This window comes from Vulpes lagopus, chromosome 24, assembly GCF_018345385.1.
Source record: "Vulpes lagopus strain Blue_001 chromosome 24, ASM1834538v1, whole genome shotgun sequence".
NCBI classification, from domain to species: domain Eukaryota; kingdom Metazoa; phylum Chordata; class Mammalia; order Carnivora; family Canidae; genus Vulpes; species Vulpes lagopus.
Window position 1 is genome coordinate 39730748 of NC_054847.1, and position 22118 is coordinate 39752865.

The following is a 22118-nucleotide window of genomic DNA, read 5'->3' on the forward strand; positions in this document are numbered from 1 at the left end:
TATACAGAAACATTTATGATTAAAGGGTCAATTCATCAGAAAGACATTATATATATGTGCTTAAGACAAATATACAATCATAGTTGGAGTTTGCAACACTACATCCTCTAATTAATAAAATAACAAACAATAAAATTGTAAGGGTGTAGATGAACAAGATTGCCAAGCATCTTGATTTCACTGATATTTCTAAAAAATACCAAACTCACAACTGAAGAATATATATATTTTTAAGTGTACATGGAATACTAATCAAGATTAGTACTAATCAATACTAATCAATACATGGAATATTAATCAAGATAATTATGCTGGGACAATAAACAGATATCAGAAATGTTTTGAATGATTGAAATCTTAGAGTATATTCTCTTACAAAAATAAAATTAAATTAAAAAAAATTTAAAGATATTTAGAAAATCCGCAAATATTTGGAAATTAAGCAATATATTTCTAAATTACTCTAAGTGAATTAAATAATAAATTATTAGAGAACTTTCAAATATTTTTAATTGAATGACAATTGAAAACAACTTGTCAAAAATTTTGGTATTTACCTGAAGCATAGCTCAGCAGGAAGTTTATAATTTTAAATGCTTATATTAGAAAAGAAGAAAAACTCCTATTTTATAGGAGTTTATGATCCAAGTTTTATATTAATAAGGTAGAAAAAGAACAAATTAAACACAAATAAAGTAGAAACAAGAAAATAATAAAGAGAAATGAATATATTAATAAAATAAAAAAATAACAAAGCTAGATGTCCATTCTTGGTAAGAATAATAATAAAATATATCACCTCTACGCAACATTGATTTACAAAAGAGAAAATTACCAATAATGGAAATGAAATGATCTTTCAGTCATTATAGGGTAATAAGGGGATATAATGAACATTTTTATGCTGCTAAATTTCACAACTTAAATGAAAGACAAATTCCTTGGAATAAAATTCACCACAGTGGACACACAGTGATATAGAAAATCTCAGTAATTCTAATATCAATCAAATACATATTTAAGAATATTCCACCAAGGGACGCCTGGGTGGCTCAGTGGGTTAAGCATCTGCATTCTGCTCCAGTCATGATCTTGGGGTCCTGGGATGGAGCGCTGGGTCTGGGTCTCAGCTCAGGAGGGAGTCTGCTTCTCCCTTTTCCTCTTCCCCTCCCCCCAACTCGCATCGGTGCTCCTGCACGTCTCTCTCTCTCTCAAAAATAAATTAAAAATCTTCAAAAAAAAATATTCCACAAAAAGACTGGTGAGTTGTCACATTTAAGCAATAGACAGTATAATCCTGATATTAAAACCTAACAAAGAAATGACAACATGAGTATAGAATAATATCCTTCATAAGTATAGACACAAAAAATCCTCAGCAAGCTAATTTAGCTAATTTAATCCAGCAATACATGAAAATAATAATACATCAAGACCACGTGCAGTTAATCCAAGGAAAACAAGGTTGGTTTAACATTTGAAAATCTATATTATTCACCATACTAACAGAATAAAGAAGGCAATACACATAATCATCTCAAGGATGCAGAAAAAGCATTTGGCAAGATTTATCACCACTTAATTTTTTTTTAATTCAAGCAAATTAGAAATAGAAAGCAACTTCATCAATTTAATAATGGACATTGTTCAAAAATCTACAACTAATAATTAATAGTGAACACTAAATGTTATCCTTCTAAGACCAAGAACCAAGCAAAGATGTTTATTCTCACTACCTCTATTCAACGTTGTACTAAAATCCCTAGGCCATTCAATAAGGCAAAAGAAAAAAAATAAAAAAGAAAGAAAGAAAAAAAATAAAAGATACAAAGTCTGGAAAGGAATAGTTTAAACGGACTCAATTTGCACATAATGATCATTTACATAGGAAGTCATAAAAAATCCATTTAAAAATTACTAAAACTGATAAGGAGTTCGGGAAAGTGCCAAGATTACAGGGTCAATATACAAAAATTAACTGTTCTACTATACAATAGTAACAAACAATTGGAAAATAAGATGTTTAAGAGGAGGAGCTAAGATGGCAGAGGAATAGGGGAACCCTAAGCTTGCATTGTCTCTCTAACCCACCTAGATAAATATCAAATCATTCTGAATACCCAGGAAAATTAAATGTTTAAAATTCCATTTGCAATAATGTCAACAAACATCAAATAGCTGAGAGTAAATCTAATGAAAGAAGCGCCACTACACAGAGAATTATAAATCACTGGCTTGAGAAAGTAAAGAAGATCTAAGTACATGGAGATTGTGTGTATGTGTATATATGCTATGCATAGATTATGTATAACATATATATATATATATATACTGTTCATAAATTGGAAGACTCAATATTAAGACATTATATTCTAGGCAATCCAACCATAAAGCATTGGTTTGTTTAGAAATTGATGAGCTGATTCTAAAGTGAAAATGCAAAGGATCCAGAATAACAACAAAAAATCTTAGTTAAGAAGAAAGTTGGAGAAATTATACTACCTGACTTGGAAACATACTACAAAGCTCAAGTAATCAAGACAATACTATTCACATAATAGCAGACAAACAGATCTATGGAATAGAATGGAGAGTCCAGAAATAGGTTCATTATTCTCAACAAGAATGATAGAACCGTAAAAACAGCTAATTCCTAAAGTGCCATACATATATTAGAGTCCCAGTGACAACTGCATTAGGGTGCTCTTACACCAAGTATGTTGGACCAAAGTTTTCAGCATTTTCCAAATTCAATGGGTTCCATATTTTGATGAGTAAGCAACAAAGCTTCCTGTTAAATTCTGGATTAAGAATTTTTAACTTCTAGGGGCACCTGAATGGCTCAGTCGGTTAAGCATCTGCCTTCAGCCCAGGTCATGATCTCAGGGTCCTGGATGGAGCGCAGCATGGGGCTCCCTGTTCAGCAGGGAACCTGCTTCTCACTCTCTCTCTGTCTCAAATAATTTCTTAAAAAAGAATTCTAACTTCCAGAAAAAAATATTAAGTAACCCAAAATGTGAAGATCCAAACACCTTCCCTTTGCAGTTGTTAGATTCAGCCAAAAAAAAATCAGATGAGGTCACTCCTACTTACTTCCGTACAAGTCTATGGATTTGAGTTGGCCTATCCACTTATATCCAGGCTCCCTGCCATTGTCCTTTTTGAGTTACTAATGCCCATCTTTAAATTAAAAAAGTCCTCTGCAGTTAAAGCTGAACCAATGCATAAGCATTCCTAATGCGGTCAGTGCGCTGATTCCTGAGAGAATTATGTGGCCAGGGAAATGAAACTGTTACACTAATTTTATTTACTATCCTTGGTCACAGGAAGACTATAGGGATCTAGTGAAGAGACTGTTACTCAGAAACTCAAAACAGCGATAAAATGACTTACGCATTCAATACTACCCTATAAAAATACAAACCTTAATTACTAAGAAATTTAAATGACCCATCCAGGAATTATCTGACTGAGGAATTATCTTTGTGAAATAAGCAACTTTTAAGAGAATAAAAGCAGTCATGAAAGAATGTTCTAGAATGACAGATGGGACAAAATTTATAATTACAAACAAAACACAGGAAAAAAGGCACCTGATTATAAGGAAGTACTAAAGCCTTTAATGACAACTTCAAAGCAGTGTTTCATATTCTTATGGAATGTTGCCATCATCTCCACGCCTTGCTAATTGTCATGTAAAACTGTGTTCAATGGTAGACTATGAAGCTTCTAAATTTCTTTGCCAGAAGGGTTTCAGAATCATTCTGTCTGCTGACGCCCCCTTCAACCATAGGATTATTAATATAATCAATGATTCTAATAATTAAGCGCTACAAAATTGTTTCCACAACTTAATGGGTTGACAATTGGATATGTCTACTAATTTCAATATTTCTACACATGATGATGACTACTCTCTTTTTAACATTCATGATACCAATCCTCCTGTTTTCCCTTCTAACCATTCCTGATGAACATTCTTTTTAGGCTCGTCTTCTAATTCCTTGGTATTTATTCATATTCCCTAGCATTTGTTCCTTAGTTTACTTCTTCCCCTTTACATTCCCTCTAGAGACTCCCATTCATGTATCTATTTTTATTTTCATCACCTAAATGACTCCTAGTTCCCTATGGCTAGCCCTAGGCTCTAAAACCACATTCCTGCCTATGTACCTATGACACATCCCCACCAGAAAGCCAAAAAAGCATTTCAGATATACCGCTCAAGACAAAAACCATACTCATGGTCCCCTCTGGACTTGCTGCTTTTCCTTGGAACCAAGATTTCTACAGCCAATTGTGAAAGTGACACACTTGTGAGTCAGTGTGGGCTCTTCTACTACTTTCCCCCTCCCAAAAACTAAGAATAGTCTAATCTCTTTCACGTGGCAATAGCAGCTTCCAGTCAGTGTCTACTTGCTCTTCCAGCTCCAGCTCCTCCTTCACCTCCCTAAGAAACCTTCTATTTGTCATTCTATGAACACAACAGGCACTTTTCCTTTACTTTCCTTTACTACTGCTAAGTTACCTTCCTCACCTTCCTAAACTGCAAATTCTACATCTCTTAGGCCTCAAGTATCTCTCTTCTCGGAACCTGACAATTTGTTCAATATTGATGATAGAGTTATAAGCAACTTTGGTTTGGTAGTAGGGGAAAATCCTTGCATTACTCCTCATAAACTAGTAAAGCAAATAAGACTACAAATAATTATAGTACTGTTTGCTAAGTGCCAGGATGAAACAACCACAGGCGCTATGGCAGCAAGAGGCATATGATCATTGTGTGTTAGCATTACTGGTTTTGCTTGGACTGAGACTGGTAGGTAAGTAGGAATTCGTCCGGTAGACCAGTTAGGTCAGAGGAAGGCCTTAGATACCAAGGTACATTCTGAGAACTGCTAGTGCTGACAGTGAAGGAGGAAGGTAGAGGCCTGGAGGGAATGGCATTATGAAGACCTCAGAAAGGCAAGATGACTAGCAGCCATATGGAGGGCACATTAGAGAGGCCAGGTCAGAAGGAAGGAGACAGTTTGGAGGCTACTGCATTATGTCCGGCAGAAACCGTAGCCTTTTAAAACAGCAGTGAGATGGGACTAAGGGTACAGGAGAAGCACCCTTCTTGCAGATACAAAGTAACACATTTAACCTTCATTAAACCTAAGAGGTAATGTTCCTATTTTTACACAAGTGGACTCAAACTCCTAGTATGTTACGTGCACAAGATAACACAGCTTACAAGTAGGAAGAGCAGATTCAAACTTCAAAGATCATGCTCAGGTAACATAATGTGCCAATATCTCAAATGCATGTTCAAGTATAAATCAACAAATCTTGTTTTCACAACTAATTCTGGTCTGTTCGACTTACCAGAATTAATTCCTAAACTTTTTTTTCCCATCTATAAACCTAGCAAGTGTAGAGGAAGGAGAAAGACCTTAGCAGGTTTAGGGTTATAGATGGTAAGCTTAATATTATTCTAGGCTCTCTGCAATTTTAGTAGTATGTCCAAATTCCAAAGTTACTTTATGGACAAATTTGGTTACACATTCTCCCAATTAATAATTTTGCATGGGCCACAAAGTCTAAAAGTAATCTTACTAGCCTGTAAAATCTCCACTCTGCCAGCTAATAGTGCTGGGCATGTAAAAAAAGTATTGATCTAAAAATAAAGTATGTTTTAAATGACATCACTATTCTTAAGCAATTTGGCTTCACTGGGACATAAACATTATTTTAAATTTCATTTGCCTGTTCATTTTAACATGCTATATGTTAAAAACACGTGTTTGGAAAACTTTTAAACATGCAGAATAATACATCTAATAATGGTGTTAAGCTAAGAGAACATAATGCAATGTTCCTTCAAGGTTTCCCTTCAGTGATCAGTGAATGGATTTCTTACTCTAAGTTACTTTTCGGGATCCCTGGGTGGCGCAGCAGTTTAGCGCCTGCCTTTGGCCCAGGGCGCGATCCTGGAGACCCGGGATCGAATCCCACGTCGTGCTCCCGGTGCATGGAGCCTGCTTCTCCCTCTACCTATGTCTGTGCCTCTCTCTCTCTCTCTCTGTGACTATCATAAATAAATAAAAAAATTTAAAAAAAAATAAGTTACTTTTCTTTCAAAGAAAATTATCTAAGGTTAGAAAAGACCAATTCCATGTATATCAGACACACAAAACCCAATCTACCAGTTTGAAGTATCTGAATATTAATACAAGCAACACGGAAGCCCCAAAGTTCTTTTGTTCTCTAATGTAAGACAAAGGAGATGGTTTAAGTTGCCTAACTCAATTCCAGTGCTTTCTTACTTCAGAATTAAAGATTTATTGTAGACATTAAGAGAAACACGGGAAGATCTGAACTATTTAGGTGTAAAAGCCCCCCACCGTCAACATTAAGTATCTGTTTTTTTCATTGAATTAATAGCAGCCATACATAAAACGCTGGGGCCAAGTGTGCAATACCTGCACTGCCCTGCAAAAGCTGCAAAAAAAATACAATATACATCTCCAAGTGGCACACAGGTTTCAACTCACATGTCAACTCCAATAGATGATGTAGCTACCTCCATCATGAGACTGGGGGATAATTTGGCCAAAATAGATCATAAAGGTCTGCCATGGGCACAAGGGCATGTTACCCTTGACCTCAGCCTTCTCTTGCAAAGCTCTGCACTCAAATATTCTTGTTTCTACTATGGGTTATTTCATTATTGTTTCAAATCAGATAATGCATCCTGGTGTGAAATATGACAAAATATGTAAATTGAGGGAAAAGTTTTGTGGGTTTTTTTTTTTCCCCCTGCTATGTCTGACAAAACAAGTAACATAGTATTAGTTTTCTAGAAAACACTATCTCAGGAATGGTTTTGGTTAAAATAACTGGGTGTTTTCAAATGTTCTTTTTTATTCACCTGGAAAATTCAGCATACATATATATATATTCCATATATGTGTGTGTGTGTGTGTATACATACACACACATACACTGTTTTAGATGAAAACAGCATTTCAGCTTGGTGATTTAAGTAATATCAACTATGTATGTTTATTTGTAAAATTTCCCATAGTGAAACATGTTATAGTTACCTATAAACATTCATTTTCACTATTTACAATTTTGAATAATCATGGAATGTTTGTATAATGCAACCAGTTGTTATAGAAAAGTCACATAAACAATATAAATCTGATACCCAATCCTTTACACATACGAAATTACTTTCACTTGGTTTTCAAACTGTCAAGTATAAATAGGATAAGGTCAGCAATACTTAAGATGAGGCACTTTAACAATTACCCAAAAGGTTAAGTGTACAAAAGTGTAAAACAAAACTCTTGATATTAATCATACCCCTAACTTCAGACGCGATTAATCTGAGATGGTCTATATTAAGGAATGTTATGAACTCTTTCTTGCCCTTCCCCCTCCATTTGACCCAAGGCAAGTAACTATGAAATACATAGTATATAGACATCATCACAGGCCAGTTAATGTGCTCACATAGAAAGGAACTAAACACCATGTATTTACACTAAAGGTTTTAGAAAGTGACTATTTTAACACAAATACTTCTGCATAATTTTTCCCATAAACATGTACAAATATATTGGTCTCCCAAAGGCAAAAATGCTATCTCAACCATATTCCTAGACAAAAATGCCCTCAAAGGTGTTAAGTGAATCAAAACTAATAGTCTGTGTACTCTTTTCAAACACTAAATTTCTAATATTCAGATAAATTAAAATTAAATTTTAATTTTAAAAATAGAAAAATGAAAAAATTAAATTTACCAATACTTTCTAGATTACTTTTAATATTTAAAAAACTAATAATGAATATTTTGTTTTGCTAGCCTTTTGTGAAACACCTTTCATCATATAATTTGGCCAATTCATTTTTAACCTTAAATCATGTTCTCTGTATATTAACGTTGCATCTTTTGGTAGTTAATAAATACTTGATTAAAAAATGTTAATTACTATTGCTGCATGAATTCACAATACTGTCTTTCGCCCCATGGTCAGATTTCAACAATAAAGAAAACAGCAGACTCAATTTTTTAAAGGTCATCCAGAAGGAATTAAAATCTGTGGTCCCATTAACAGTTTTAAGTGAGAACAGTTAAATTCTCATTAAACTTGTTTATTTCTGGTAGGTTATAATTTGAGTAATTTCTATAGCCCAGATACCCAAATGTTTAATAAACATATGGGTTAGCACTCATCTTAACATACTTAGCTGTTCCAAGTCCATTTCTGTGTGTGTATAGAGCACACATGCACTTCTTAATTCCCTAAAACAGTCTTGCTCCCCTAAAGAGAAAAACTGGCTTTTAATATGCTACCAGACACATAAGTCTCTTCTAAAATCAGAAGTGGGCCAATTTTCAAATAAATGAAGAAGAGAAAATAGTTATTAGAATGACAAAATTTAAGCTTGGCAAAAGTAGTGACTTTTATTTACAACTGCATGTATCAAGATTACAATAAAAACGCTAGTGATACCATCCGAACAAAAGCAATGATTTATTGGTAATGGCAATGAATGGAATATTGACAGTCTCTGATGAGAATCAAGCAATTATCCAGGAGCTGTAGATCTGATTGCATTATGGTCTTCCAGTGTCTTTTGTACCTTAGTGGCTTTCTCCTTTTTTGCCAACTACCTAGAAAAACAAAAATAACTTTACATGTACATCTTATTGATTTAGAAATATGTGTTACTTTCAAAATAATATTATTAATTGGTAATCATCTTTAAAGCCTGGCATTAATTTTTATCCCTCCCCCCTTTTTTTGGGCATGCAGTATATATTTTCACTGTTGAAACAAACTGTGACCTTCCCTTTCCTCCCAGCCTCAAGGAATTAAAAATAAAACACATGCAGGCTATTTTTGGTTTCCCACACTGTTTAAAGGAAAAGTAACGCAATTTTTCAAAACAAGGTTGACAGTTTAGAGAAGTTAATAAAAGGATGATGCTATATGAGTGAATATATTTGGCAAACTATTTTTAGGCAATTAGAAATCAAATGTCGATCACAAAATACCCTAGAATTAAAAGAGAATGCTAAACTTATGTCTAAATGCCCAAGATGACAGGTTTCTAGACTTTTCTCTCAATATGCAGATATGCAATGAAAAGAGATTAAAAATGACTAATTTTGCATATTTTCTTTTTTTAAAAAACATAAGGAATAAATCTTGTTTCTGTCAACGATTAGAAATATTCTCCATTGGAGGGCTTTAAAAATGTCCTACTTGGTATAAATGTGGCAGCATAAAAATGTAAGAATACACTTGGTTTCTACCAACAGTGCTAGAAAACAAATCCTCTGTAGGAAGGTTCTACAACTATGTTTTAAGCAAATAATTTACTAAAACCTGACGTTTACCATTAGACAATATATTCTCACAGCAGAAATGCCTCCAAAGAAATCTACCTGCAAGCTACAGAATATATATTTGTATACAAAAAGACTTCTATGTACATCTGTAAATGTAACTTTCATATTTTAACAGATTCTGTTCCAAATGGTAGTCTGAATCAAACAAAACTCATAAAGGTCTTCAGTACATGTCGGGTCTAAAACAGAACATGGCCGGGTCAACATCATTCATGAGAGAAGATTATAAAAACCCTTCCACTTAATTCTCAATCACATGATGTCAGGCATGCTGTTTTCCCAACCTTGAGGAAAACCAGTTTCATTACTTTAAAAGATCTCTTCTCTACTCCACAGAAACCATGTGTTAGAAAGCCCCAAAAGCCAGAAAGTTGCTAAAGAGATAGTTTCATAAAAATATGCAAATAAGAGTAAAATATTCAGGGCTTTAGAGCCTTCTTAAGAAAGAAGGAAAGGCAGTAGTATTTATATCACTAATGAATTTAAGCAGATACACATTGAAAGCATTATTGATCATTATTATCACTTGGGAACACACAAAACACAGAGCTATTAGATAAAGCAAAAGAAAACAAAAACTAATATTAAAAATTAAAATTTTAGCAGATGTGATACAGAAGACACAAATCTGCATACTGTTTCACAGGTTGATAACTCTCAACTTTCCAATGTGTACTCTCTGTAAAAAAGAAGAAATTCAGCATTCCAATATGGATGTTCTCATCCCAAACATTTTAAAGAAACTATTTTATTCATTTTTAAGTGTTTATATTACACCTCAGACAAACAATAGTCTAGGTACATCAAAATTAGGTGTCAAAAATATTTATTCAGTAAAGAGTCCATTGATCTTCCATGTTAAGAGTTTAACCCAGCCTAACATTCAGTCCGTCTTTCAATGCCTTGAGCTCACTTGGGTAGGCAAAGCAGAGGACGTGCCCATAATTAATCAGCAAAAAGACTTTGGGGTGGGCGCCGGGGTGGGCGCCTGGATGGCTCAGTTGGTTAAGCATCTGCCTTCGGCTCAGGTCATGATCTCAGGGTTCTGGGATGGAGTCCTGCATCAGGCTCCCAGCTCAGCAGGGAGTCTGCTTCTCCCTCCGCCCCTCCCCCCTGCTCGTACACACTCTTTCATGCTCTCAAATAAATAAAATCTTAAAAAAAAAAAAAAAAAAAGACTCTGGAGCTGCGGTTCCATTGAGAAAAGAAAATCCATGTCTCTTAACTGCGGCCTAATCAATATACCATACTAGTTCTAGTAAGTATAAAAGACGTTGATGAAATTGTTCATATATGATTTCCAAAATGATTCTATAATTCCCAAAAAATAAAATGTAAACTTTAGATTGGATTAAAACATCCAACTAGTTAAGTCTAAAAGCATTTACAACAACATTTTATTGCAATATGATTTCTCAAAATATAGTACCAAAAATGAAACATGAGATAGGAGAAAGTAAGAAAATAAAAGTCAGGGAGCAACATGGTCTGATAAATGAAATTAAAGCACCTAGTTGCAAGCCCAAAATAAAAAGCAAACCAAAACAAAATGCCAACTGAGACACACAGCTAGAATAAGATCTGAAGAAAGAGATGGTTGAGGAAATCTAGGTAACAAGGCTGATCCAGATGATAGAAGCTGGAGACATCTTGCACCAACAATGGCGAGAACATGGGAAGGGTGAGAGCAGACAGGTGCTAGATGAGCAGAGAAGCAAGGAGGGGAGTAGAGTGAGATAAGGTCAATCTTTATATTACTTCATTTTAAAAAATCTTCTGTTTTTAGTTCATTTGAGTTGCATTAAAAAAGCTGAAAAATAAACAGACAGAAATGTTACAAAAATAGCTGATACGGTGAATGGCCAGTTTAGAAAAGTCTATTTTTATTACAGTGATGAAAATCTGCTCTGCTTTTCACATGCACCTCATTCCCCAAGAAGCAAAAGCCTCTTCAATTTGGCTCATATGTGTATACTTGTAGGTTATTACTTTTTTATTAAAATAAAGCAATCCATATAAAGAGCACATTTTAGCAAAGAAAATAACTACTTCCAATTAAGATGGCAAGCTTTTCATGCTGCAACACAAAGACTCCATTTACAACAACAAATAGCCTAAATGTATATTATAATCTGTGCACAACACCTATAATAACCAAGAACAGACAAGTGGGAGGTGTGTTCTGGTCTATGAGGTCTTAAAAGTATAACCTTTAAAGTTAGAATAGCATGCACGGAGGTCTAAGATTTCTATCCACATCCAAGGTTCATTAGCATTACCTTAGCTTCTGTCATCTTAGTGACATAAGGAGAAGATCAATGATACTCTGAAAACTAAAATTATCTAGAAACAACTCACACAATATAAAAATGTGAACTGAAAATGCAAAACAATTCTATTTTATCATTCTCTAAACCATTTTTTACAGCTTTCTTCATTACACAACGAGGTATCAAAGCATTCCCCTCTGAACTGATAAAATACATGCCAAATCTATTTTGAAATTTTAAATTCTAATTCCTTTGAAATTCAGACTGATTAAATAAAGTCCTGCACCTTCCCATTTCATGCCTATGGAAAATTCCTATTTTCCCTTCTACCTGGAGTGCCCACTGCTATCTTTTCCTTCACTGCTATCCATTTCGACTCCCAAAGTTTAGTTCAAGACCCTCCCCAAAACATTCTCGTCCTCTCCCAGCCATTTTTGGGAAGAATTAAGTATCTATTGCTGGGCTAGGAAAGCATGAAAATACCCTCCAGAGGAAGAGACTTTAACTAAACTTTGATCAACTTTCCAAATGTTTATATATTATCTTTTAAGAATATAAACTTGCTATACAAAGGGATTATACATCTAGCATAATACTACAGAGACAACAAGTACCACACCATGTAACTATTATTTCCTTTTTTAGAAACCAAATTCATTTATAATTTTTAATAAGCAACTCTATCTATACAAAATCTAAACTGGCCAATTTCAGTTAAACATAAATAATTTTTTATTGCAATTTTCCTACATTGATGTTGTTGACTTACTGACGGCAAAAAGCACTGAAGTATTAGGGGTTTTTTTTTTTTAGCTTAGTTTTGAGGAACAATTCAATGAATGACATAAGTCTCATTAAAAAGAAATTAAATGTAAATTAAAAAAAATGCAATGTAATATTAACATACATAAAATCTCTGAAATGCCCCCCCCCCCAAAAAAAATCACTGAACCCATTCAAATTTATCAAACATTAAAAGCAAGGGACTAGCACCAAGAAAGGAGTCCATGATAGTAATAAATTATTCTCAAAGCAGTCTAGGCCAGGGGTCCTTGAGGTCCTTTCTGGGAGTATTCAAAACTATTTTCATAATAATGCTAAATTGTTATTTCTTAACTCTATCTCACAGGTGTTCAATGGAGTTTTCCAGAGGCTACATGATCTGTGATAGCAAATTTGACTGAATGTAGAAGCAGGCATGAGAATGAGAGGGTTCTATTAAGTTAGAGAGCATAACAATTTGTAAAGCAAAAACAATGCTCTTCTTGATAAATTGGTCTTGATGTGGGGGAAATATGTATTTTAATTTAAAAATATTATCTATGTTAACATATAATGAGTTTTTTTTTTTTTTTAATGAGTTTATTATTTATAAATAATTTGAAATTTTTCGGTTTCAATTTCTTAAAGGGTAAATATTAAATAAATATAGCCTACATTAACAAAATCTCTTTTTTGCCCTCAATAATATTAAGTAGTGTAAAAGGGTCCTAAGACTAAAAAGTTTGAGAACTATTGCTCTATAGCAGTGTTAAGTAAAATTTAAAAAGTATTTAGTTAAATGATACATAGCCAATGTACAAAACAAACACAAATATTCCCAAGCAAGAAAAGTCTAACATCTCTGCTAATCTAAATCTAAAGATAGTCCAGGAAAGGTAGTTTGGTAAGTAAAAGACAGAGAGAGAAACTAGGCCAGAAGGCATAGGAGAGAGAGGATGTTAAACCAAAAAGGCGGAGACAGATTCTTCGATGGATGATCATTAATGCATATTAGAAAAGCTGACTGAATGGCAGGCTGATAAGAAGATGGTCAAGATGGAGCAGTGGTCATAGAGAAAAATGGAATCCAAATAGCACGAACAGAGGTGAGAAGCAGGGAACCTGAGCTGAAATTAATGAATGGTATAGAGCTTAGAGTAGATCCTATGAAGGAATTCAGCTAAAAACAAACTATGCAAGGCAGTTAAAGCCAAATCCAATGACATTTAATTCAAACAGGCAATATAACAAAGCAGGCAGCCCAAACTTCTTTGGTGCTCACACAGTTGCCCAGTACAGCATATCCCATTACATAAAACTATAGATGTTTAATCTCTGTTTCTTCTGACCTGTCATTATAAATGTCAGATATTTGACAAAACAAATCTAAATACGTAATTGTCCTACAGTTCCCAAAAGTTAAGAATGAGACAGGAAGTCACTGTAGTTCAAAAATGAGCAGTTAAAATACCTATAGTCAAGGTTATCAATTCTGCTAAAAGCCAGCATACAATTTTATAAGCTCATCCACGGTTATGCAATTTTATGAATTTTTTTGTAACTGAATTATAATGAGATCTGTAGATACTACCAAAAAGAATAAAGAGTTTTCAGGATGCTCCATGGCTTCAGTTTCCTACCAAGCAGGGGTCTAACTATTCAGCTGGGTCTTCCTCCAGACCCTAAGGAAACTTCCTCCCAAATAATCATCTCCAGTTTTAGACTGACTGCCAAAGGCAGCCATCGGAAATACAGCCACACCTACATTCTCCGTGCTGCTGCATGTTTAACCTGGGTACAGCAACTGGGTTCTGCATGGGGGAAGCTCCTGCTAACATTTCCATGATCTGTGGTTGCACTACTTTACAAGTCTCCCTAAGGAACTGTGACCAAGGAGCAGCTATTCCATGAAGGTACAAAATGTTCTCATTCCTAAGATTCTCTTTTATCTTATAAATTCTCTGCAACCCTTAAGACTGTGTCTACAAAACAAAACAAAAACGTACATATACATACATACATACATACGTAATCCACCTGTTCACTGAAAATGTGCAATGTAGTCCTTAAGCACACAGACATGGTTTAAAGGCATCTCAGTACAGTAAAACTGAACCCATTCGTTTTGATTTAAAATTATTCGTGTGATTTTAAATGTTTTCATTGGAAACAATCAAAATTTTAATATCAGCAAAATTCTTTAAAATTCATTAATAATAATGATTTTAACTTATTCCTATTTTGACATTATTCCTAACTGCTTTCTATAACCAAACGATTATTTAGTTAAATTACTTTTCTTTTATCTATCTTTTACTTCATTATAGGCAAGGATTTTTTTTTTTTTTAATTGGAGTACAACTGACATACAATGTTATATTAGTTCCAGGTGTACAACATAGTGATTCAATAATTCTGGGCATTATACTGTGCTCACCAAGCAAATTATTTTTACCCTGTTATTTGGATACCATTTATTAATAGACACTGTACCAGGACTTATTTTTATTAGAAATTGTCTTTCATTGGACATCTAAAAATATTATTAGGAGAACCTACTGTCCAAGTTGAACCTAAAATTTCATGACATGGTATGATTTTGATTTTTAAGAAATTATTTCTTTAAAATTATATTTATACTTTCCCTAAATACCATTTAAAACAAACTTACTCGTTTGAAGTCATTCATATTGGTTGCCTGGACTGGAGTACCAATAAAAGTAAAATATGAAATTCTTGTTGTTTCTTCTTCACCTTGATTGGACTGAACAAATATCTATACCCCCCATCAAAAAAAAAATAAAAAGAAGAAAGAAAGAAAGAAAGAAAGAAAGAAAGAAAGAAAGAAAGAAAGAAAGAAGGAATTTTTACATTAATGATTGTTCTTTTTTTCATAAACTGATTTTGTTAGATTATTAATAAAAATGTCTTCCATTCTTTGTAAGGATTAACCCAAACTACATTTAGTCTACCACTGCTATAGGACTATTAATTCCACTGTGGGCCCTGCTGTCTTCACATTCTCCAGGATGTCATGGCAAGACACCCACCCACACAAGTTCAGGATAATTCAGTGTGAGGGTGTGGAGGGGTCACAACTAAATTCCTTACAAAGAATGCTGAACAAGTATGAAATTCATTACAGTGGGCAGACCACTGCTGAAATTTTATTATAATTGGTTTTTGACAGAGGAAAGTCTCTGCACTTCTTTGTTTCTGATAATCATTCATTCATTCAATTTCCTAAAATACTAAAAGAAAAAATAGTATTGGAAATCAGCTCCTAAAACTATACCATAGCCAGCATATTTCTTTAAGCTTGACTCTATACTTTCTATGTAGAAACTCTGCTCACATGTTAGTAGACAACAGCTTACTTACAGATCCTTTTTCAATATACTGGATTTTTTATATGCTTTAAAAAACAACAACAACAACAATGCAATACTCTAGATGCTGTTTATTTAAGAATATTGCCTCTCTTGATTTAGAAGACATACTTCTTTTTGTTCTCTGATAGCATTAATCAGTTTTTGGTGTTTTTATAGGTAAGCACAGATTCACCTCAAACTAAGCTTACTAAAATTTCCGAGTCTGTAATAGGTAGAACCAGCTCTCCATTTATTTGTAATGCTCTTTGAAAATTAACACAAGTTTATATTTACAGCTTTTAAAATTCATCTACTTACCTTGATTAGACTTTCTGATCAAAACTGTCATTTTGATTTCAATTTTATCACCAAAAAACTGATAACCATACTTCCTGTGACTAAGTCACGTACTAAAATAGTTTGAGATAGGACACTGTACACATAGACTTGGGCCTATCTCAAGATAACCATGTACAGTGATTCTCAATGATGGAGATTATGTCAAGATGTTTGGGTTGAAAGGGCTTTTTTTCCCCCATAAATGCCTTCCTTCCATCACTAAATATATTAACTGGCATCAATTGAGGATAAGGTACAAACAAAAGTCAGGAAAATATCTGAAAACCAATATCTAGTTTAATCTAACCATTTTCATCCATTTCATTTGGGTAGAATATTTCAAATACTGAAATCTCAATTATAATCCTTCATCTTCCTACTAAATGTATCCTGTGAAATTACAGTGAAAATCTCCTAAAATAAACACATTATAGCACTCTCTAATTTACAAAAACCAGAATCATTTCATTAGAACAAGGAAATCACATTAGTTTGGAAGGACTGTTCTCAAGGACTCTGTGCTCGTTCTCACTTTTTTTCTAGGTGTTCCACTATTCTAACCCTCCTATGCCCTGCTCTGAAGGACTGGAATGGGAGGGATGGAAGGGAGGAGGAGGTGGTTTAGAGAGCATATGCTGGGTTTCATTACTAAAACTCACAAAAGCAATTAATAACTGCTAAGAAGCAGTTGACTTCTTAATGAATTAAGATAATGTAAACGTATTCTTTTAAAAAGTCATTTTTTTTTTTTTTAATTTATTCATTCATGACAGACACAGAGAGAGAAAGAGGCAGAGACACAGGCAGAGGGAGAAGCAGGCTCCATGCAGGGAGCCCGACGTGGGACTCGATCCGAGGATCACACCCTGGGCGGAAGGCGGCGCTAAACCGCTGAGCCACCTGGGCTCCCCTAAAAAGTCATTTTTAATGAGCTCATAACCACTACACTATTAAAAACTGTACATTCTAGAAGAATAAATTAGATTTTACAATTATCACTCATCACCCGGTATGAAGGATAATCTACAAATACCTTCAGTTTAAGTATAAAGAATGTTCTAGATTAAATTGTTCATAGAAGCTGCCTAATATGTATAAAGTAAGTAAACTGACAAATTCACAAATTTTTCAAAAAATCAACCTATCCTTCCTCTTTAGGGCATATCAATTAAAAAGAAAATTTAATTAGTTCATTATATATTTTTTACTCATTTCAAATCAAGTGGACTAAAACCTACTGTAAAGGACCATTTAGAATCACCTAGGATACTGAAGATAATAGCATGAACTGTCTGTCACCCAGAAATGCATTAAATATAGTTGAAATACTCACAGTTACACTGTTAACATTCTGAAACTTAACATAACGAAGTGGGACAATGCCATCTTCTTTAATATCATCCTCTGTTAGTTCCAGAGCTTGAGTTGGTTCACTTCTTTCCGCTTCTTCAAAATCCATAGATCGGGGTAGATTGATAAAAATTTTTACATATTTAGGACCCTGACCTATAAAATGGTAGAATAAAATTAAATGTTAAACCAAACTTGCAATACTTTCCTTCCTTCACCATTACATTCACACTATACAACCAGACACACATCCAAACATATGCACATATCTACTTAAATCTTTAGCAACTTTAAGAAATTCTGAGTATTTTCATAGCCATTCTTTTTTTTTATAGACATTTTTTAAATGCCTGCTAGTAGTATACTAAGTCCTAGGAATACTACATTGAAACACATATGTACATATGCATACAAATATACGAACAGACTTCTTGTCCTCAGCTAGAAAAAATATACTATGATACATGTAATACTACTAGCGAGGAGGTAGAGGGAAGGTGGAAATATAGTCTGACAATGTATGCAGGTTAACAAAAAGTTTCATAAAAGAAATTAACATTTGCGCTGGGTCTTGCAGTTGGCAACAACTGGTCTATTTGTTATTTAGGAGAAAAGCAGTACCAGTGACAACATTTAGCTAAAAGGAAATTAACTATACAAATTGCCAAATTTCATCTTAGGGATTAAGATATGTTAAGTGGTTAGATCACATTTAAAGAATGCCTTAGTCACTTTAACTTCAGGGTACAATCCAAAACCCGTATTTTGTGGCTGATTAAGGAATCTTGAGATATCCATATTGCTTACTCATCTCTAAAGCAACTGCTTTTACAAATACTTTGTATTTTCAGACTAAAGATACAATTTATTAATGAGAAACATTTATAAAAATTTAAAATAACAAATGAGAAGGGAATGCTATCTGGTAAATAGGATGTTTGCTATTTCTCCCAATTATGAAGAAAACAAAATAAAATCCTAGTCCCCACCTCCCCACTACCTGTACGATCCTGTTTACATATAATATACATAAAGAAGATGAAACTACTAACAGCATAAATAGGAAGATCTAGAACCCCACATATTATATATAATGATAGAAGGAGTGTGAAATATAAATCTCCCCCAGTTCTGATCCTGATTTAGAACAACTGTTGGAAGAAAGAGGTGCTTTGTTTTCAAATTAAAATAAAAATAAAAAATTTTAATTTTCATCTTAGTTCCTAATAACCTCACATTATTTGCATTCATTAATCTCTTTGCTTTTCTAGAAACAAAGCAAATTTCTTCTTTCCTCAAACAAGGAATATCAGTCTACTTTAACCATCTATCTGAGAGAGAGAGCACAAGCAGGGGGAATAGGAGAGAGAGGAGAGGGAGAAGCAGGCTCCGCATTAAGCAAGGACCTCACCACCACCACCACCACCACCACCACCACCACCACCACCTACAGGATTTGATCCCAGGACCCTGGGATCACAACCTGAGCCCAAAGCAGATGCCTAACCGAGAGAGCCATCTTGACACCCCTACCTCTATTATTTAATAAAAAGTTTTACATATGTGCTAACAGGTCCACAGAGCAGAAAGTTAAAGAAAAGCTGCCCATTACTCACCATTATCAGGCCCTTGAAATTTCATTGAATAAAGCTTAACAGGCTGATTAAATGCCACAGTAATAAGTAGCTGTAAAGAAAATAAAAAGTTTCATTTTAAAAGGACTCTTGAACACCCTGAATACATACAACAGCTAAGTACTTAGATTTATTAATTCAATGGCAGAAAATATTTAATTCATTTCATAAAACCAACGTAATACAAAAAATCTAAGTCTAAAGCAACTTGATTAGACTGACATTTGAGAAATACAATCATCTATTATTCACATAAGGGAATGACAACAAAATTTAATGGAATAAATTAAATTAAAAATATGCATAAGGGGAGGCACCTGCTAGCTTAGTCAGTAGAGCACGCAACACCTAACCTAGGGGTTGAGTTTGAGCCCATCATTGGCGGTAGAGCCCACTAAAAAAAGGTAGGGGGAGGGGTCAGAATATGCATAAGAACCTAAGGTCTTGTGACCTGTAAACTGATAAGCAATCTTCAAAAAAAAAATCAAACGATTTCAAATTAAAATAAAATTTAAACTATGTATTTTAGTGTATAAGTTTAACGTTTTATAGGATGGTTTATCAAGCATCTACCCACATCACTTGACAATTTGGAGACAATGCACAGGTTATGTGAAGAAACTACCCCTTAGATGCATTCTATTATCCAAAACTCAAGACAATAAGACCTTTAATAGCTCTACAGACTAACCGAATGTAGAAGGCCACACAAGGGAGCTGGGATAATGAAACACTGTCAGGATGCCTCTCTCAGAAACCATGAGTCATTTGCTCAATCTTCTTTCCAGCTGAAATTGTGCCTGATGTACATATCTATGCTTCTACCCTAGAAGGAAGATTTTCCTGGTAGGAAGATCTCAGGGAGGCTGTGGTCAGTTCTGCTGATATGCATCATCACATTATATTCAGGGCACCACTGACAAGGAACACAAGTGTAAACAACATTCCTAAAGCTGTTCGGTAAGGTAGCTATGGTTAGAGCAAACATGGAATCTGAATTTATGATTTCAGGATCATTGTGGTCTGTTTGCCTAAGAAAATACCCAGACTACTTCCTTTGGTTATATAAATGCTTTTTATACTTGATCTATAATAGTGTGTCAAAAAATAATAAGCATGACACATATATAGAAATTTGAACTATAGGTAAAGAAAAGAGAATGGAAAGCTAGAAATAGATCAAGTCAGCAGGAATCTGACATCCTCTTCCTGAAGTCTGTGAACAAGAATCATTTAACTCTTTTAAGAGAAGCATGATCAGATTCATGTTTCTTTTTTTTTTTTTTTTTAAGATTTTACTTATTTATTTGAGAGAAAGAGAGAGCGTACACAAGCTGTGGGGCAGAGGAGATGGAGAGGGAGAAGCAGACTCCCCGCTGAGCAGGGAGCCTGACGAAAAGCTTGATCCAGGACCCTGAGATCGTGACCTAAGCCAAAGGCAGAAACTTAACCAACTGAGCCACCCAGGTGCCCCCGGATTTATGTTTCAGAGGAATAACTTTCATGAGCATGTGGAAGATAAACTGAAATGGAGACAAAGCAGAGACAGTGGATTAGAAAGTAAATTAAGGAAAGTAACACTCAAGATGAAGATAATGATGGCTTGATCAAGGTAGTACTACGCTACTTCCTCTGTGACAACACAGGGAAGTACTGGGAAGGACAACAGAGATTTACATCTGGGAGTGAAGACCAGATACACAGGGAGTGCTCCTCTAATTAGTCTCTATTTCTCAGGTACAAATTCATTTGGGTGGGGTAAAAAGCAAAATATGGAAGACAGGTCAAGAATGAATATAAGGACTTAAGGTGGTGAACGCTCAATTCATTAGTGGGGCCATTCCAAAATTCTGAGATTCTGTGTAATGCACCTGGCAGTTTGCATAGAACAGAGAAAGGAGGTGGGTCTATACCATCAAAGAAATGGAAACTTACAAAAAGGAAAAGAAGCGATCATCTGAGGAGAAACATAAAACAATGAGATGGAAACATAATAAAGAACCCAGAGCAGGTATAAATATTGATGATCCCTACAAGCTTTAATTTAAGTATTCAATTACCTGTTCATCACAATCAGATTCCAAGAAGGTCGTATCTTTTCGTAAACAGTTGTCAAATCCATGCTCATCACTTTCATTAAGGCATTCACAGCCAGCTTTGTTAATAAAAGGCATTAAATCCATCTGAAAAAATTAAACAAAGACTTTAGGCAAAGCACTTGGATTTGGTCTAACAATCTAACGAAAATGTAAATACACAATTCTCTCTAAAGTAGGCAATTTTATTTTTTTTTTTTTTAATTTTATTTATGATAGGCACACAGTGAGAGAGAGAGAGAGGCAGAGACATAGGCAGAGGGAGAAGCAGGCTCCATGCACCGGGAGCCCGACGTGGGATTCGATCCCAGGTCTCCAGGATCGCGCCCTGGGCCAAAGGCAGGCGCCTAACCGCTGCGCCACCCAGGGATCCCAAGTAGGCAATTTTAAAGAAAATTTCTCTTTTAAAATAGTTACTAAAATTTTTACAATAATCCCTTCGAAGGGATTATTCATTTCTATCACTATTAAAGCCAAATCTAGGCTTAGCCCACTTGACAAAGTATCAAAAACTAAGTTTTTAACGTGACGATTATAAAATGTTGGCTTGTACTTTTTTATTACCAGTGATTTGCTGTGCAAAATATGCAAATGAAAATATCCGTAAGAGCCAAAGAAAGCCGACCTCCCTCTTCTAGTGGTCATGTACTCCTTAAACCTAAATCCATAAACAGTTTACATTTAAGATAAATAACAAATAAGGATTAGAACACTTGTTATTATGGAAAATTTCAAACATATATAAATAAATAACACAGTGAACCTCTCGTACTCACCTCCCAGTTACAATAATCAACTCATGGCCACTCTTATTTCATCTTTACACCGCAAGCAGTCCCTACCCTCCCATTTTCAAATAAATCTCCTCCCATTTTCAAATAAATCTT

The 22118-nt window shown here is 34.5% G+C and overlaps 1 protein-coding gene across 2 annotated transcripts in view; it reads right to left on the bottom strand.

Moving 5' to 3' along the window:
* Positions 1–8504: 8504 nt before the first annotated feature.
* The window catches only part of TXNL1 (thioredoxin like 1), a 34188-nt gene continuing 20574 nt past the window's right edge, over positions 8505–22118 (bottom strand). The window contains exons 4-9 of one of the 2 annotated variants that reach the window (XM_041739726.1): positions 21196–21318; positions 19118–19187; positions 17485–17657; positions 15113–15217; positions 10046–10088; positions 8505–8668 (exon numbers count right to left, since the gene is read on the bottom strand). In XM_041739726.1, coding sequence (XP_041595660.1) covers positions 10050–10088; positions 15113–15217; positions 17485–17657; positions 19118–19187; positions 21196–21318 — 510 coding nt within the window. In that variant the 3' untranslated portion in view covers positions 8505–8668; positions 10046–10049. The remainder of the gene's footprint in view (positions 8669–10045; positions 10089–15112; positions 15218–17484; positions 17658–19117; positions 19188–21195; positions 21319–22118) is intronic. The other variant, XM_041739727.1, reaches the window with a different exon arrangement.